The sequence below is a fragment of the Leuresthes tenuis genome, unplaced genomic scaffold (assembly GCF_036924035.1).
Source record: "Leuresthes tenuis unplaced genomic scaffold, fLeuTen1.0.hap1 SCAF_4, whole genome shotgun sequence".
NCBI classification, from domain to species: domain Eukaryota; kingdom Metazoa; phylum Chordata; class Actinopteri; order Atheriniformes; family Atherinopsidae; genus Leuresthes; species Leuresthes tenuis.
Genome location: NW_027325358.1, coordinates 33493848 through 33508611, shown reverse-complemented (window position 1 = coordinate 33508611; position 14764 = coordinate 33493848). Strand labels below are relative to the sequence as shown.

The following is a 14764-nucleotide window of genomic DNA, read 5'->3' as shown; positions in this document are numbered from 1 at the left end:
ACTCTTCTCGAGTATTAGTGACAAAAACGTCCACTGGGGTAATTTTTCCTCTTAATTTCACTATAATTTTCACAGTATTGCAGCAAATGGCATGATTTTTTAACATTAATTTGACATATAATTTGAAATTATGATTTCAAAATTTTCGCTGAGTCAATAATACACTGTAGACAAATTTACTACCCTTTCATGCTGTAAAAATATATCAGATAAATGTTTTTCTCAATTTTTTATGCATAAATCTGCTAGTCAACCTCAGTTCTAATCAAAACTACAAATTTTTTTTTTTTTAAATGTCTGAATTTTAACCCTTTAAATGCCAATTTAAAACTTAAAGTCACTGATATGGGGAAAAATACACACAAAATGACCATTATAACCACATTTTTGAATGCAGACACATGACACTATATAAATATAATTTTTTCATTCAGGGTGGTTAACCCTGTTCAGAAGGGCTCGAATGAGGTTATTTTCCTGTTGACCACCTGGTTTACCCATTTACCTATTACATAGGCCTGTTGTATTTATAGTCTAGTTTCTGTATTTATATAATGGAGTTTATGAGCATATTAGTGTGTGTATGTGTGTGTGTGTGTGTGTGTGTGTGTGTGTGTGCGTGTGCGTATGTCTCTGTCTGTCTAACACCTGTCTGTCTGTAAAAACAGCCACTAACGCCGTGAAAGGAACTTTTTTTTTAAACGCCCAAGAAGGGTTAGATTAAGTATACAAAATGAGATGTACCAGGCACTACAATTTCACATTCACACACACACACAAAAAGGACAATGATTTATAGCCTGGTTATGATACAAATCTTTGACACATCCAAGACTGTGATAACTAGTAAAAAAATCTCCTTTTTCCAATCATTTTTCATATTGAAAATAGGTAATTTTGTGTTTTTCCCCTCCCAAAATCAGTGACTTAATCTCCTTAATTGGCACTTACAGGGTTAAAATCTTAATTTATTTATTTTTTTATATTTAGTAGTTTTGATCAGGGCTGAAGTGGATTAACAGATCTGTGCAAATAAATTGGAAAAAAATATTTATCCGGTATATTTGTACAGCAGTTAAAAGTTAGTGGCTGAAAACAGCCACTAACCCCGTGAAAGGAACTTTTTTTGAACGCCCTGGAAGGGTTAAATTAAGTATACAAAATTAGATGTACCAGGCACCATAATTTCACATTCACACACACAAAAAGGACAATGATTTATAGCCCGGTTAAATGGTAAATGGTAAATGGACTTGTACTTGTATAGCGCTTTTCTAGTCTAACTGACCACTCAAAGCACTTCACTACATAGCCAGGAAAACCAGCATATTAACCTTATGCGGTTTGAGAGAAGATCTGAGAGGGGTGACAACATTTCCAGCAACACTTAAAACCCTCTCGGATGGTGCGCTAGTTGCGCAAATACACATGTACTTGCGTGCGACTGTGAAGACCAAGGTAAATTTCTCCTGGTTGTTGCGCCACCATGCCAGGGGGTTTTCATTAGGGTCGATGGGTTCCTCCTGCAGGTAGCGAGTGAGCTCCAGGTTGGCTCTGGCTCTCTTCGGGACGGTTGCAGACATGCTTGTCCGTGACTACAGCAGGTCTCCGAGTGTTCTTTTTTTGCCGCTAGTGACTGGTAGCACCGAGGGGCTGATGCCCCCGATCATCCAGCACTCTTTTTATAGCGGGGATTTGCTCCAAGACTCGGTCTACCATTTTCTGTTTGGAGCCCCATCTTGTTGGACAGTCCTGCATGGACGGAGTAATGGCCGTATAATTATTGAACTGAAGTTACACCTGCGGTCACATACGGTGATCGCGGCAGCCCATCATGCAATTTAATTTCTGCAGTTACCACGACAGCCCTATACACATGTCTGATGATGCACTGACAAGAGGATAATGAGTTCTGTGCCCGCCCAAGGTAGTCATCATGAAACAGATTTCCTAATGACCACCTGATTTATATGCCCTCATTGTAGATTTGGCAGCCTTTCCTAAGATGATAAAGGTTCTATTTATACATACTGTATCTCTGTGTTAATGTGTTAATATTTGGTGAGGCCCCTAGTATTCACATAATGATCATAACATTGGCACACTCCATCAGGTGCAGCTAATACGATTATGGAGATGAGTTTCCTGACTATTCTTCTTGTCTCATAACGTTGCCCAAATTAGGGCAACCGGTGGAGCTGACATCTCATATCATGTAGCCCTTTGAGAGACTCCTTGTTCATCGCATCAGATTACAGGTTGCTAAGGATCTTGACCCCATCCAGTTTGCCTTCCAGAAACACATAGGAGTGGAAGACATGATTCTGTACATGCTGCATCGGGCATATGCTTATCTGGATGTGCCTGGTTCAAATGTGAAAATCATGTTCTTTGACTTTTCCAGTGCCCCCAACACCATACGGCCTCCCATACTGAAAGACAAGTTTCAAGCTATGGGTGTGGCCCCCTCCCTGACATCGTCGATTATAGATTATCTGACTGCCAGACCACAGTATGTCAGGATGGGGAGATGTGTTTCTGTAACACTGAAATGCAGTACTGGGGCTCCGCAGGGTACTGTTTTGGCTCCTTTTCTTCTCACCGTGTACTTCAGGTACAACTCGGAGTCCTGCCACATGCATAAGTATTCTAATAATACGGCTGTTGTGGCATGTGTCCGCGGTGGACAGGAGAAGGAGTACAGGGACCTTGTAGAGTTCTTCAGTGGCTGGACCAAAAAGAACCGTTTGCTCCTGAACACTGCCAAGACCAAAGAGCTGATGATGGAATTCAGGAGATCTAAAATTCCATGCCAGTCAGTCTGCATTGATAGAGAGGAGATAGAGACCTGCAAATACAAGTGGGTGTTGCTGGATAATAAACTGGAGTGGTCTGCCAACATAGAGGCAGTGTACAGGAAGGGCCAGAGTCATTTTTTTTTCCTGAGTCGGCTCAGGTCCTTCAATGTCTGCAGTGACATGATGTACATGATACACGCTATCATTGCACTGTTCTATGCTGTTGTCTGCTGGGGGAGTTGTACTACAGACAAAAACTGTAGGCAGCTGGACAAGTAAGCAGAAGGCTAGACCCTCTCAGTGCTGTGGTGGAGCAACGGATGAGGAGGAAATTATATTCTGTTGTGGAGAACAATAAACATCGTCTCCACAGCATCCTGGCAGGACAGAGGAGCAGTTACAGTGAGAAGCTCATTTCACTGCGCTGCAGGACTGAGAGGTTCAGGAGGTGCTTTGTCCCCACAGCCATAAGGCTTTTTAACAGTAATTGCTGAAATGTTTTTTTCAAATTTATTTATTTATGTATTAATTTATTGTTATTGTTGTTATTGTTCTAATATACAACCATTGTAAAAAAAATGTTTTAATTAGTTGGACTAATTTTGAATTTCTCCCATTGGGGGATGAATAAAGTATTTTTCTATTGTATTCTTTTCAACCGCTGTCAATTCAGTGGGCAACAAAGTGAACAAAGAGCAGCACCACAGATGGCAAATGTAATGAGAGTGGGAGAGTGAGAGTAAAATTAAGACATATGCAGTAAGTTTACATGTACTTTTAGTGGAGCTACGGTTACACCTCAACTTGCATCGTTATTGGGAATCCAGCGATATTGATACATATGCTCACAAGTCACTGTTTTCACAAAGAGATGTTCGTTATCCCTTGTGGTTGTTCTTTGTTGTTACTGGCTTCCTCTTCTATGTACTGGATGGGAACAGTGGAGCATGTTCAGAGCTCCAAGGCCAGTTTGAGTCTGATTCGACTTCCAACTGCAATGTCTGGATGCAATGATCCAGCTTCAAGAAGCTCGATTTCATACGATTTCAGACTAACATATTTAAACATATTTTAAAAGTCCAATTTTGGTCAAACTAACACAATATATACATCATTAGCTGAAAAGAGCTTGAGCTATTCAAGGTTAACACAAGAAATTTGCGCTAAAAAAAATAAATTTAAAAATGGACGAGACTCAGTGAATAATTCCCTATAACCCCTATATAGACCAGTGAGCAGTGCTGGCCAACATGTCATTGGGGGCATCAGGTGGGTACCTCCTATCATCTGTGTTTCATCTAGTTGGGCCTACGACACTCAAGGAGGCTAGACAGTGATCACTGACATCCCAGAGTCACTCCTCTAATGCCGGCTATCACTGCTCCTCACACCACAACAACAATCTTTTTTTTTTTTTTTCCACAATCACAAGCTACCCCAGCCTCTCACCAACTACACACCAGTCATAGTAGGATAGTAGGGTGGGGATACAAACCCTGGTTTGGGTAGGGGGTAGAAATATGTTAGCCCGATTTTTTTCATTGGACGCTCAAGAACAAGCTGGAGAAATCGTTTATTAAAAAAGTATTTATTAGTGGTCACAAGTAAAGTATATTGCAGCGCTGGACTCGGAGTGCCAGAGCTCCCGCAGGAAATCCGTCAGGCCGAGCCCCGATATCCGGAAACATGTTATATTTATATTCAGCTTTATCTCACAGAAGTTGTTTTCACACTTGTCAGAGTATAATTGGCCAGTTTTGGGTGACATGCTCAGGCCAGCTGCTGTCCTTGTTGTGTTCTTTGGATGTGATAAACAATGTGTGAGTGTGTGAGTGCTGTTTTAGGCGTGGATCTAATGTATCAGACCTATCTGCCCTAATAGAGATATTTTGTCTGACCCAGTTGTTTATGTCCTTCTAAGGTCTTGGACCATTTAAGGTCATCTGTTGTGCAGTATGAGCAAAGTGGAAAAGTACCAGCTAGGAACATAGGTTATTTAGGAAAATACAGAATATGAATTTATAATGTCTAAGATCAAAGCCAATTATAACAAATAGAAGAAGCAAAGATTAATAGGAATGGAATTCAAACCCTGGTTTGGGTAAGGGGTTAATGAAAGTAAAGAGGGTGCCAGAGGTGGAGGCAGGACAAGTCACACAAGTAGATTTAACGAACAAACTCACCTAAACAGGCCTACAATCACTGAAAATGCCTGCAAAAACAAGGCCAGACAGGCCAACTTACCTAAAATGGCCGCCTGGTTTCAAAAGGCCCACATGGGCCACACCCTCCTCTTAAATACATCCTGGATTTCTTCCTTGCTTCTTCCAAGAGTCTGTTTACCCTAAGTGACCCCCTCCTGGGCCCCTAGCTACCATTGCTTCTTCTGATCCAAATCCTCTGACTGGACTTTACTGCTTCATCTGACACTTCCTTCACTATTTTCCTCACACTCTGTCCACTTACACCCAACTCCCACAAAAATGAGACAACAGACTTTACAACAAATCCTCTACATCCTACTTCCACTGGACAGATCCTAACTTTCCATCCCCCCTGCCTCTGATTCTGACATAACAAGCTATATAAAAAGCTAACAATAAACTACATAGAAGGAACCCACTAGTCCGACTCTGTCAGAGGTGACAGAGTAGAGATAGGGTGCAGGCATAGAAGGAAGTGCAGAAAGATAAAGTGCGAAGATTGAGGGGGTAGGTAAGTACAAGGTAAGTGCTAGGATAGGAGATGCTCTCTGAAGAGCCGGGTTTTCAAGAGTTTCTTGAAGATAGACAGGGACGTTCTGGTAGTGCTCGGTAGGTCATTCCACCATTGTGGGACGACACATGAAAAGAGTTTGGATTGTCTTAGGTGTGGTGTAGGCACTGCTCTACGACAATCCTGGGACAAACAGAGGGACCGAGCTGTGACATAAGCCTTTGCATGAGCATTCAAGTAGATGGGAGCCGTTCCATTAAGCACTTTGTAGGCTAACATCAGTGACTTGAATTTGATGCGGGCGGCTAAGGGTAGCCAGTGGAGTTCAATGAACAGAGGGGTGACGTGTGTTCTTTTAGGCTGATCGAAGACCAGACGTTCCGCCGCGTTCTGGACCATCTGCAGAGGTTTCATAGTGCAGGCTGGGAGACCAGTTAGGAGAGCATTGCAGTAGTCAAGGTGGGAGATGACCATGGCCTGCACCAGGAGTTGGGTGGCATGTTGGGTTAGGTATGGTCTGATCTTTCTTATGTTTAGTAATGCAAAGCGGCATTAACGAGCAACCGAGGTAACGTGATCTTTGAAGGTTAGTTGGTCATCAATCATGACACCCAAGTTTCTAGCTACTTTTGATGGAGCAAGAGATAGGGATTCAGTTTGTATGCAGATGCTGTGGTGTATGGTTGGTTTGGCTGGAAAGACAAGCAGTTCAGTTTTTGGGAGGTTATGTTGGAGGTGATGGGCTTTCATCCATGTTGATATGTCAGAGAGACAGGCTGAGATTCATGCTGAGACCGTGTGGTCGTCAGGTGGGAATGACAGATAGAGCTGGGTATCATCAGCCTAACATTGGTATGAGAAGCCATGTGATCGGATGATCTGTCCCAGTGAGTTGGTGTATATGGCAAAGAGAAGAGGTCCCAGTACTGAACCTTGGGGGACCCCTGTGGCGAGGTGAAGCGCTGCAGAAGTGTGACCAAGCCAGGATACTTTGAAAGACTGACCTGCTGCTACTGCTCTACTCCACACTGGTTTGCTTGGGCCAAGCCCCAAGCGTCCCCAGACTATTTGAACATTACCCACAATCTCTGTATTTCTAAGAGTTGCTTCTGCCTCCTGAGCTGCCATTCTTGGATTCCATTTCCTCCCCTTAGTTGGGTTTGGAACCACCTTACTAACTACCACATCATTACTCCCAGCTACAGGAGCTCTGTAATAACTTTAGTACATTTAAACTCCTCTACTTGACTTGATAGTGTGAGCTTGAGTATGCCTTACCTATACAGTGCCACAGTTCTTAAGCATCTAGGAACACCTAGCCACGTCCTAATGTAAAAGCTAACTTATCTTGCCATTTTTTCTGCAAGAGATAATGGAATATCATACACAGACAGTGTATGAGATTATTGCCTCTGCCAACCTGTTGTACTTAGGCACAGTCTAATATCCTGGAAATAAGCTCTTATTTAGTTAACAACAACTGCAGGTACTCTAAAATAATAAAACACTTTCCAAATAAGGCTGTGTGGCACTGAACCAAATATAAATAAGAACGCCTCCTGCCCTACACCATGCTCTAGGAATATCTGTTTCTCCCAAACTATTCTTAATGGCCTCCACAAAAACTTTAAGATATCAGGTGCACTTTTATAAACCCGGTAGGGGACTCCATTTGGCCCTGGGGCCGACGAAGCCTTTGCACGCCTGACTAACTCCTCAACCTCTTTCCACCTAGGTGGTCTAACATCCATCTTATGAGCTATTTCTCCTAATGGTGGCATGTCCGGTGGAAGGCCTACTACTCTACATTGCTCAATATATGAATATGTATTTCTTCGATACTCTTCCACCTCTGACTTTGTTACTTTAAGCTGCCCTCCCGTTTCCTGGTTAAACAACCCTTTAACAAACTTGAACTGGTCCCTATAAAATGCAGTCCTTACATATTCTATCTTCTTTCTCTTTTCTCTTCTGAGATATTTAGCCATTCTGCATATTGCTAGCCTGCTTCTCAATTCTTTCTTCAAAACATTCATTCCCTCCTTCTCTTCCTCTGCAGCTCTTTTCCACTGCTTTCTTAAGTTTCTTCTTTCCTTAACCAGTTTCTCCATTTCTCTTTGCCGTCTCAACTTCACTAATTGTACTCTTTCAACCCTCTATCTTGCACCCCAAATCTTTCATCACCATAGGAGTAAATTATATCTCCCATCTTCTCTAGCCTATCGCTTGCATTTCCTCCTAGCCTACTTAATATTAATATCAAATCTTTGACTGCCTCCCACTGTTTTTGCCATTTGCCCTAGGCCACTTAACTCTAGCTTTCTGCTCCATATTTCTCTCTCTAACTGGCCTATTCACCTCAGTATCAGCTGCATCCCTTCCTAGAACCTCCTGCTCCGTAGCTGTGTTTTTGATATCCTTTGGACTGTAGTTTTCTACCTGCCGCTGGACTTCATCGGACTTACGATTGACTTCTTAAAAAGTGCTACCCTTCTTTTACCACGCATCTCTTTCTTCCCTGATACATTTTAAGGCCTTTAACTGACGTTACTTTCTGACAGCCACAAGGACAAACCTGGAGCTTATTTCTGTCACGGCCTCAGGACACAGATGCAGGATCAGTTCAGAGTCAAGAATGTTTATTTATAATAAACAGCAGGAGGATCTCCAAACAGAGCAAATAAAGAGGCTGTGAAATTCCTGAAGCACTCTCCTTGATAACTATGGTGAAGGAAAGTGCTGCTTTGAAAATGATCCAAATCAAAACCTCTCCACTCCAGGAGGAAAACAAAGGGCTATTAAAGATTACAAATAAACTCACGCTCTCTCACTGAGGCGGACTTAAACAAAAGAAGCTCTCTCAAAAACAGAGGCACTATGGAAAGGTTACAAATAAAAACCTCTCCAAAAACGGAGGAACGAAACCAGGCTGTGGAACTTACCGTGGTGCAAACTAAAGCTATGGCTTAGAGGATAAATTACAACAAAAGGATGTGCTCTGCAGGAGGATCGCTCACTGCAGGCTCGAGGATTCTGTGGCGGTGGAAACTAAGGACGTGGAAACTGTGGACCAAGACGCGAGTAATGAAGCTCATAACAGAGACAACACACTGGCCCAAGACAAGGGAGACGCAGACTATTTGAGCACAAGAGGAGCCAAGGGGAACAGGTGGAAACACTTTGGGAATCAGGGAAGACAATCAGACACTTGACACAGGAGGAAGAGCAAGGTACCTGAAATGAGAGGGAAGTTAATATTTCAAAATAAAACAGGAATTGACGAGACAAGACATGAATCAAACCTAAATCGCGACAATTTCCCTCTAGCCTACTACTTTTATTTTCTCCAGCTACGCTCTCTTTGCTCTGAGAACTATTCTGCCCAGTTCTAGCCCTAGAGAACAGGTCCGTGCCCCTATTCTTAGTCTTATCTCCACCTCATAGTTGTGTTTGTTCCAGTGTCAGTTGCCATGTAGTCTGCCTGTGAGTCATGTAGGTCTAGGCCAGCTAGGCCTCGCTACTGCTACCATGCTATCTTTAAACCACCACATGCATGTAGCCTGAGGCCTAAAGGTCTGGCTGAAAAAACTATTTTCATTTAAACTGTATGACTGATGGCACTGGAGCATTGCTCCAAAACCAGCCCACAGTATACAGTGCTACTATGAACATCACCCAATCTGCACTAAAACAATGCCAGAATGAGACTGTGTGTAATTTGCTCACAATGTATAGCAACAGTAAATAATTGTATAACTGCAAAAGGTGTGCAGAACCAGTACCAGTCATAGTAGATCCAGCTACAGATCTGGATACAGTCACACAGCCATGCCCAGTACTTTGGACAGTGCAGTGTAGTAGCTGAGAAGGAAATAGGATGTGTGTTGGCTCCTTAGCTACCTTGTTCTTAAGCAGCTAGTGTCCCCATCTCAACCAACAGAGCGATGACCCCATCATACATCGGTTAGCCCTGTCTGGCCCAATGGTAGACATCAGGCCAAAAGCCCTGGCCCCTAGCCCAGAAGGGAGCCCCTATCAAGCCCTGCTTATACAGGGAAGTGGAGAAGCTATTGACCCTGGCATGCACACGCTCACCCACTATTAACAAAGTACTGTGACAGCGGCTCAGCAAGCCTGAGGAGGAAAACAACGAAAGTGGATAATTACCATTGTGTTACCCGTTATCTCAAGAATTTTAAGTTTTGTTAAGCCAGCTAACATAAACAATGGCTGCTGTATTGAGCATTATTTGAAGTATTCCCCTCAGGTGAGAGATGTTAGTTGCACTGTCAACAATTAATGTGACTTCTTTCTTTTTTCTGTCCAGTCTTTCAGAGAACCAGTCCCTGTTAAAAATGCCTCCCTGGTCAAACCCCTGGCTCGTGGGGGCCATATGTCTATCTATGGCCCTACACTTTCTCATTCTATATGTTGACCCACTGCCGGTAAGGATTCATACATACACTATGTCTTTGAAAGGTTGCCCACTGGTATTTTATGGAAGAGCATTATACCCTTATGGGACAATCAGAACACGTGATCATAGAACTCAAGTATCATCCAGTCATTTTTGGTGAATGCACATGAGCAGATAAAATACCCCAAAATCACCAGCATCATGCTGTGGGTGCTTGTTACCTCAGGTGATTTTCCAAATACGACCTTTGTCATGGACTCAGTGGGTGGTGGTGTTGAAGATGTCACTTCCTGTTATCTTGATGGATGAGGCCCTCAAGTTCCTAGCTCGCAACTATATCGAGCCAGGTTGCCAGATCCAGGTAAGAAGGGATCGCTGGGGTGTGGTACACAGCAGGTTATTGCACAATTAAATACATTTAGTCTAATCCTGTCATATTCCTGCCTTTTGCTGAATTCCATTTTACAAAAAAGACAGTAGAAGAGGAGGAGGAGCTGCAGAGGTCAAGGGCCAACTTGGGATTTGTTGGTGCAGCGATTTCGAGACTATGTCAGTCAGTCAAGGGCGTGTCCTGGTCATTCGTCCTGATTTCTGCACCGCTAGTGATCTGGATCTTCAGTCTGGACTCTGATATCACCAACATCTTCTGGGAGTGACGGAAGAAAAAGAGGATGGGTGGGCTGCAAAGGAAACACTGAAACACAAGAGTGGGGGAAAAAAAGCAAGTGTTGGGGCGTAGAATGCATGAGGCTGAGGGTATGTGGAAGCAAAGATATATATATTTTCTGAGTAGTGTAACAACAATGTTCAGAAGAAGGAGTGAAAAAATTTTGCCAACAGACAATCAGAAAAAGAAAAATACAAAATATGTAAGGTTGTTTTATACGACAATTTCCTCATGAATGAAGGCGCTATGTGTAGCCATTTTTCTGTGATCACAACTGTTCATTCCCCTTGCTCACTTGCACTGTACAAGTACCTATCATTTCCTTTTGTTGGCTGCCAATATTGGTCTGTTTTTTCATTTCAACACTTTCGGCGATTGACAAAATACCACTATAGACCCTTACATGCTAAATTGTGTACGGCTGCATATTACATCACAAATACTTTCAATTATCCTTAGCTTACTAGCACACTGAAATTATGTACCGTAAATTCCAGACTATAGAGCGCACCTGAATATAAGCCGCACCCTCTAATTTTAAAAAGAAAATCCATTTTGTACTTGCATAGGCCGCACCGGATTATAAACTGCGGGTGTCCACATTGTAATATGAGATATTTACACAGAAAGATGTTACATGTAACGATTTTAAAACTTTTAGTTAAATGTGTATGGTAACATAAACAAATACATACTGCAAATGCTGTTTTTGCTGAACAGTACTTGTAACACCAACGGTTTTAACTTAAATCAGTAACGCACAAATACAATAAATGTATTTTTTTCGAACAGTGCTGGTAAAAAAATCGTACAGTAGCCTACCAGGAAAAGTCATTGATCGCCTTCTTCATCTTCTTTCTGCACACTAAAAACATCAGTCATTTTCAGTGTCCGAATTGAACAGCCTCAGAACTTCCTCACTCATTTCAGTCTCTTCGTTGTCGCTCTCACAATCTCATCTCAGATTGATCGCCTTTAGTTTAAAAGCTGCATCATATGTATTTCTTTGTTTGTTTTCCATGTTGAGGGCCAGGACAAATGACGGATTTACAATAATTTTGTAGTGTAAGTGTGTTTGATTTATCATACAGTTTCATTGGACCACTGTGAACTATACGTTAATTTTATTGGTCTAATGTTATGAGGCAAAATATTTTTGGTGGCATAAAAAGAAAAGAAAAAAAACATATATTAGCCGCACCGTATTAGAAGGCGGTGCTCAAAGCCTGGGAAAAAAGTAGCAGCTTATAGTCAAGAATTTATGGTACTTGTTTAGAGTAACTGAAATTGATTAAAGCCAATTAAAACAAACATAAAGATTCAGCACTATCAGTATAATTATAATTTATGTTATAAAATCAGTCAGCATTTAGATATCCTGCCAAAATTACCCAGAGACACAAAAAAAACAATGCCAATCACTAGTTTTCTTCTTTTCCCTTTGAATTTTTTTGTCTTTTTTCTTTCTTTTTTGTATTTATATTCCAAAGAGTTTGATTTTGTTAGCTTTCATCTTTTTAAAAGACCTGGACTTAAACCAGCCCATTTGTTTGTAATCCTTCCAAGTTCTCAGGAACCACTGACTAGCTTCAAACAAGTGATGCAACTGAGGTTATACCAATGAAATATCTGAAAACAAGTTGCTTGGAAACATCTATGATAATGGCCAGTAAAAACAACAGGAAGTCAGAGGTTTATGTGTGTTTAGTTTATAGTTTAAGTTAACATAGGCTGATTTTTTTTAATGCAAAGCTAACTGATCCTTACATCTTAGTATAATTATCACTCCATTTTTTAAGGATTGTTTTGTGGTTGCTTTTTGTGCTTGACAGAAAAGTGGGAAAGCGTACAGCTTACTTTTTATGAGTTTACCTCTTAGTTTAATATTATTTAGATAGTAAATGGGTTCTGTTGTGGTACTTAATGTTTTGCCTTTTCTGTTATAACAGTTTAAATATTAATCTGGCTAATATTTAATCTGTTAGCTCAGTTAGCTAAGCAACTCTTCGTCTTTGCAGCATGGACTTAGTCTAAATGTTTCATCATATTTACCTGAGCTAATCTCTACATAGAATTATATATTTTGTGTGGTGCAAACTATTTTAACTAACCTACTTTGTCACTCTTAAGTTTGATCTCATCATAGAAAGATCTCATACATATAGTTTCTGCAAAGAACAAGTTGGGGCATAAATGGTGGTAAAATGCTACGCATAGCACCTTTTAGAAGAATGTGTTTGCTTGGAAATTTTGTGGACTATACACACAAATGCACGTATCATCTTTACATCCTTAATTACCATACAACAGTAATATGTGCCCATTAACAAGTAATGATACCTGATATTTGCATATACAACAGAATCTTCCAGCTGGTGCAATCTTTATACTCCACAGCAAAAATATTCACTATCATTGCTCTAATTTACTTGACACTAAGAGAAGCACCTAACCAGTGAAAACTGTTAGCAGACCATTTAAGAATACAAGCCACACATTTCTATTTTAAATTGTTTTGAAATGGAAGTTTAGCCTGAGTTTGTCATATAATTATTGATCCTGCAGAAATGTGCAGGTGATGTAAAGCTTGGTGGGTTCTCAAAGGTATTCACTTAAACTGAGGCTGTGTCAGGGTCCTGAATAAACTTCAATACAACCTTTGTTCTATTAGATCTATAGTGTTTTGTGTTTATTGTTAATGACACTGAAAAGTCTTAAGTGAAGACTGGTGGTTCTTCAGATATATTGAGGCTTCACAGATGGGTTGAAGCCTTTACACCAGGATGACTGATATGAATCTGTTTCAGCAAAAAATCTGAATATTTTGAGATTAGTATAATTTACTGTAAAAGAAAAAGTCACTGTAAGTTTGGATACATATAATGCTAATGTAAGGCTTTTGTTTATTTACTCTACTCTGAGCATTGTGCAGAAAAGCTGAGGTTATGTCTCCTCTGTTTAGCTAACACCATCTGATGGCTGACATTAGTCTCACGCAGGTTTGATCTTCAGAGGTTATTATTATGTTAATGTCATGTTCTTGTATAACTTTACTTTTTTTCAGTTTAGCTCAACAGAAGTTCTCTTACGGAATTTTCTTGTAAAGCGGTCACTGTATTAGATATATAATCTATTATTCCCAATTTCTCAATCCAGAATTCTTTCCAAAATATTTCTTCAAAATATTGCTCTAGAAATGATTTTACCCAAATAATGTGATATTTGCTTCATACCATTTATATAAAAAAAAACTTGTTCCTTTGAGACAAAAAATGTTTTATAGTTTTGTTTGCTCTGTATTTGTTTTAGTTACATGACAACTCATCATTTATTCAAAACCTTAAAGTAACTTTTTTTATATATTATAGTCTGAAAATAAAAATTTGTTGCAATTAAGTTTTTTTTATACTGTTAAAGCAGAATAAACACATAGTTTTTGCAGCAATTTTTTTTAGTATTTATCAATACGTCATTGTGCTGCAAAGAGGAATGTCATTATTTATAAAACATCGTAACAAGTTTGTTTACACTTCTTGTTTATTAGTTGATACTCATGTTATAAAGAGAGGGAGTGTTGTAGGATTATCACAATGTTGCAGACTGCTCTTGACTGACTCACTTGTTTAAATAAAGATTAAACTGAGGAAGTATAATAGGGTTGTTAATTATGTTTTGCTGCTCTTCGTCATCAACAACAAGACTGAAGCAACATTTTCAAGATTTAGTTTTTCACTTTTTTCGGTTCATTCTGCTGTTAGGGGGTGTTGTCTTTAGAATTATGGGGAACAAACAATAAGAAATATACATATATATTCAAATCTCAAGTGCATGTTGTGTGTGTACATTCCATAATTTCTGTCAAATTTGTTTACAAGAAAAATAATACGTTTAATAACTTTGGTATCTGAATGGGGCATCTTTAAGTATTGTAATTTATTGGATGCTCCTGAAATTTCAAACAGGTGATGTTTTGAGTCTTTGAGAAGCAAATAGGGCAGAGGATCTCCAGTTTTTCAACAAATGTTTGAGAAAATCACTGAACTCTATTGAAACAATGTGTCTTGAATAAAGATTTGAAAAAAGGCATTTGCATATTTATCCCTCTACAGTGCAGAATATCACTAAATTATTCAATGAATAAGGACAAATTTTAGTGTTTAAAGGGCA

The 14764-nt window shown here is 40.1% G+C and overlaps 1 protein-coding gene across 2 annotated transcripts in view; it reads left to right on the top strand.

Annotated features, from left to right (window-relative positions):
• LOC140304771 (sarcoplasmic/endoplasmic reticulum calcium ATPase 2) overlaps positions 1 to 14250 on the top strand; it is a 78020-nt gene extending 63770 nt beyond the window's left edge. For both annotated transcript variants that reach the window (XM_072383537.1, XM_072383538.1), the window contains 3 exons: positions 9841 to 9958; positions 10157 to 10291; positions 10404 to 14250. In XM_072383537.1, the coding sequence (XP_072239638.1) occupies positions 9841 to 9958; positions 10157 to 10291; positions 10404 to 10586 (436 nt within the window). In that variant the 3' untranslated portion in view covers positions 10587 to 14250. The remainder of the gene's footprint in view (positions 1 to 9840; positions 9959 to 10156; positions 10292 to 10403) is intronic.
• Positions 14251 to 14764: the final 514 nt, after the last annotated feature.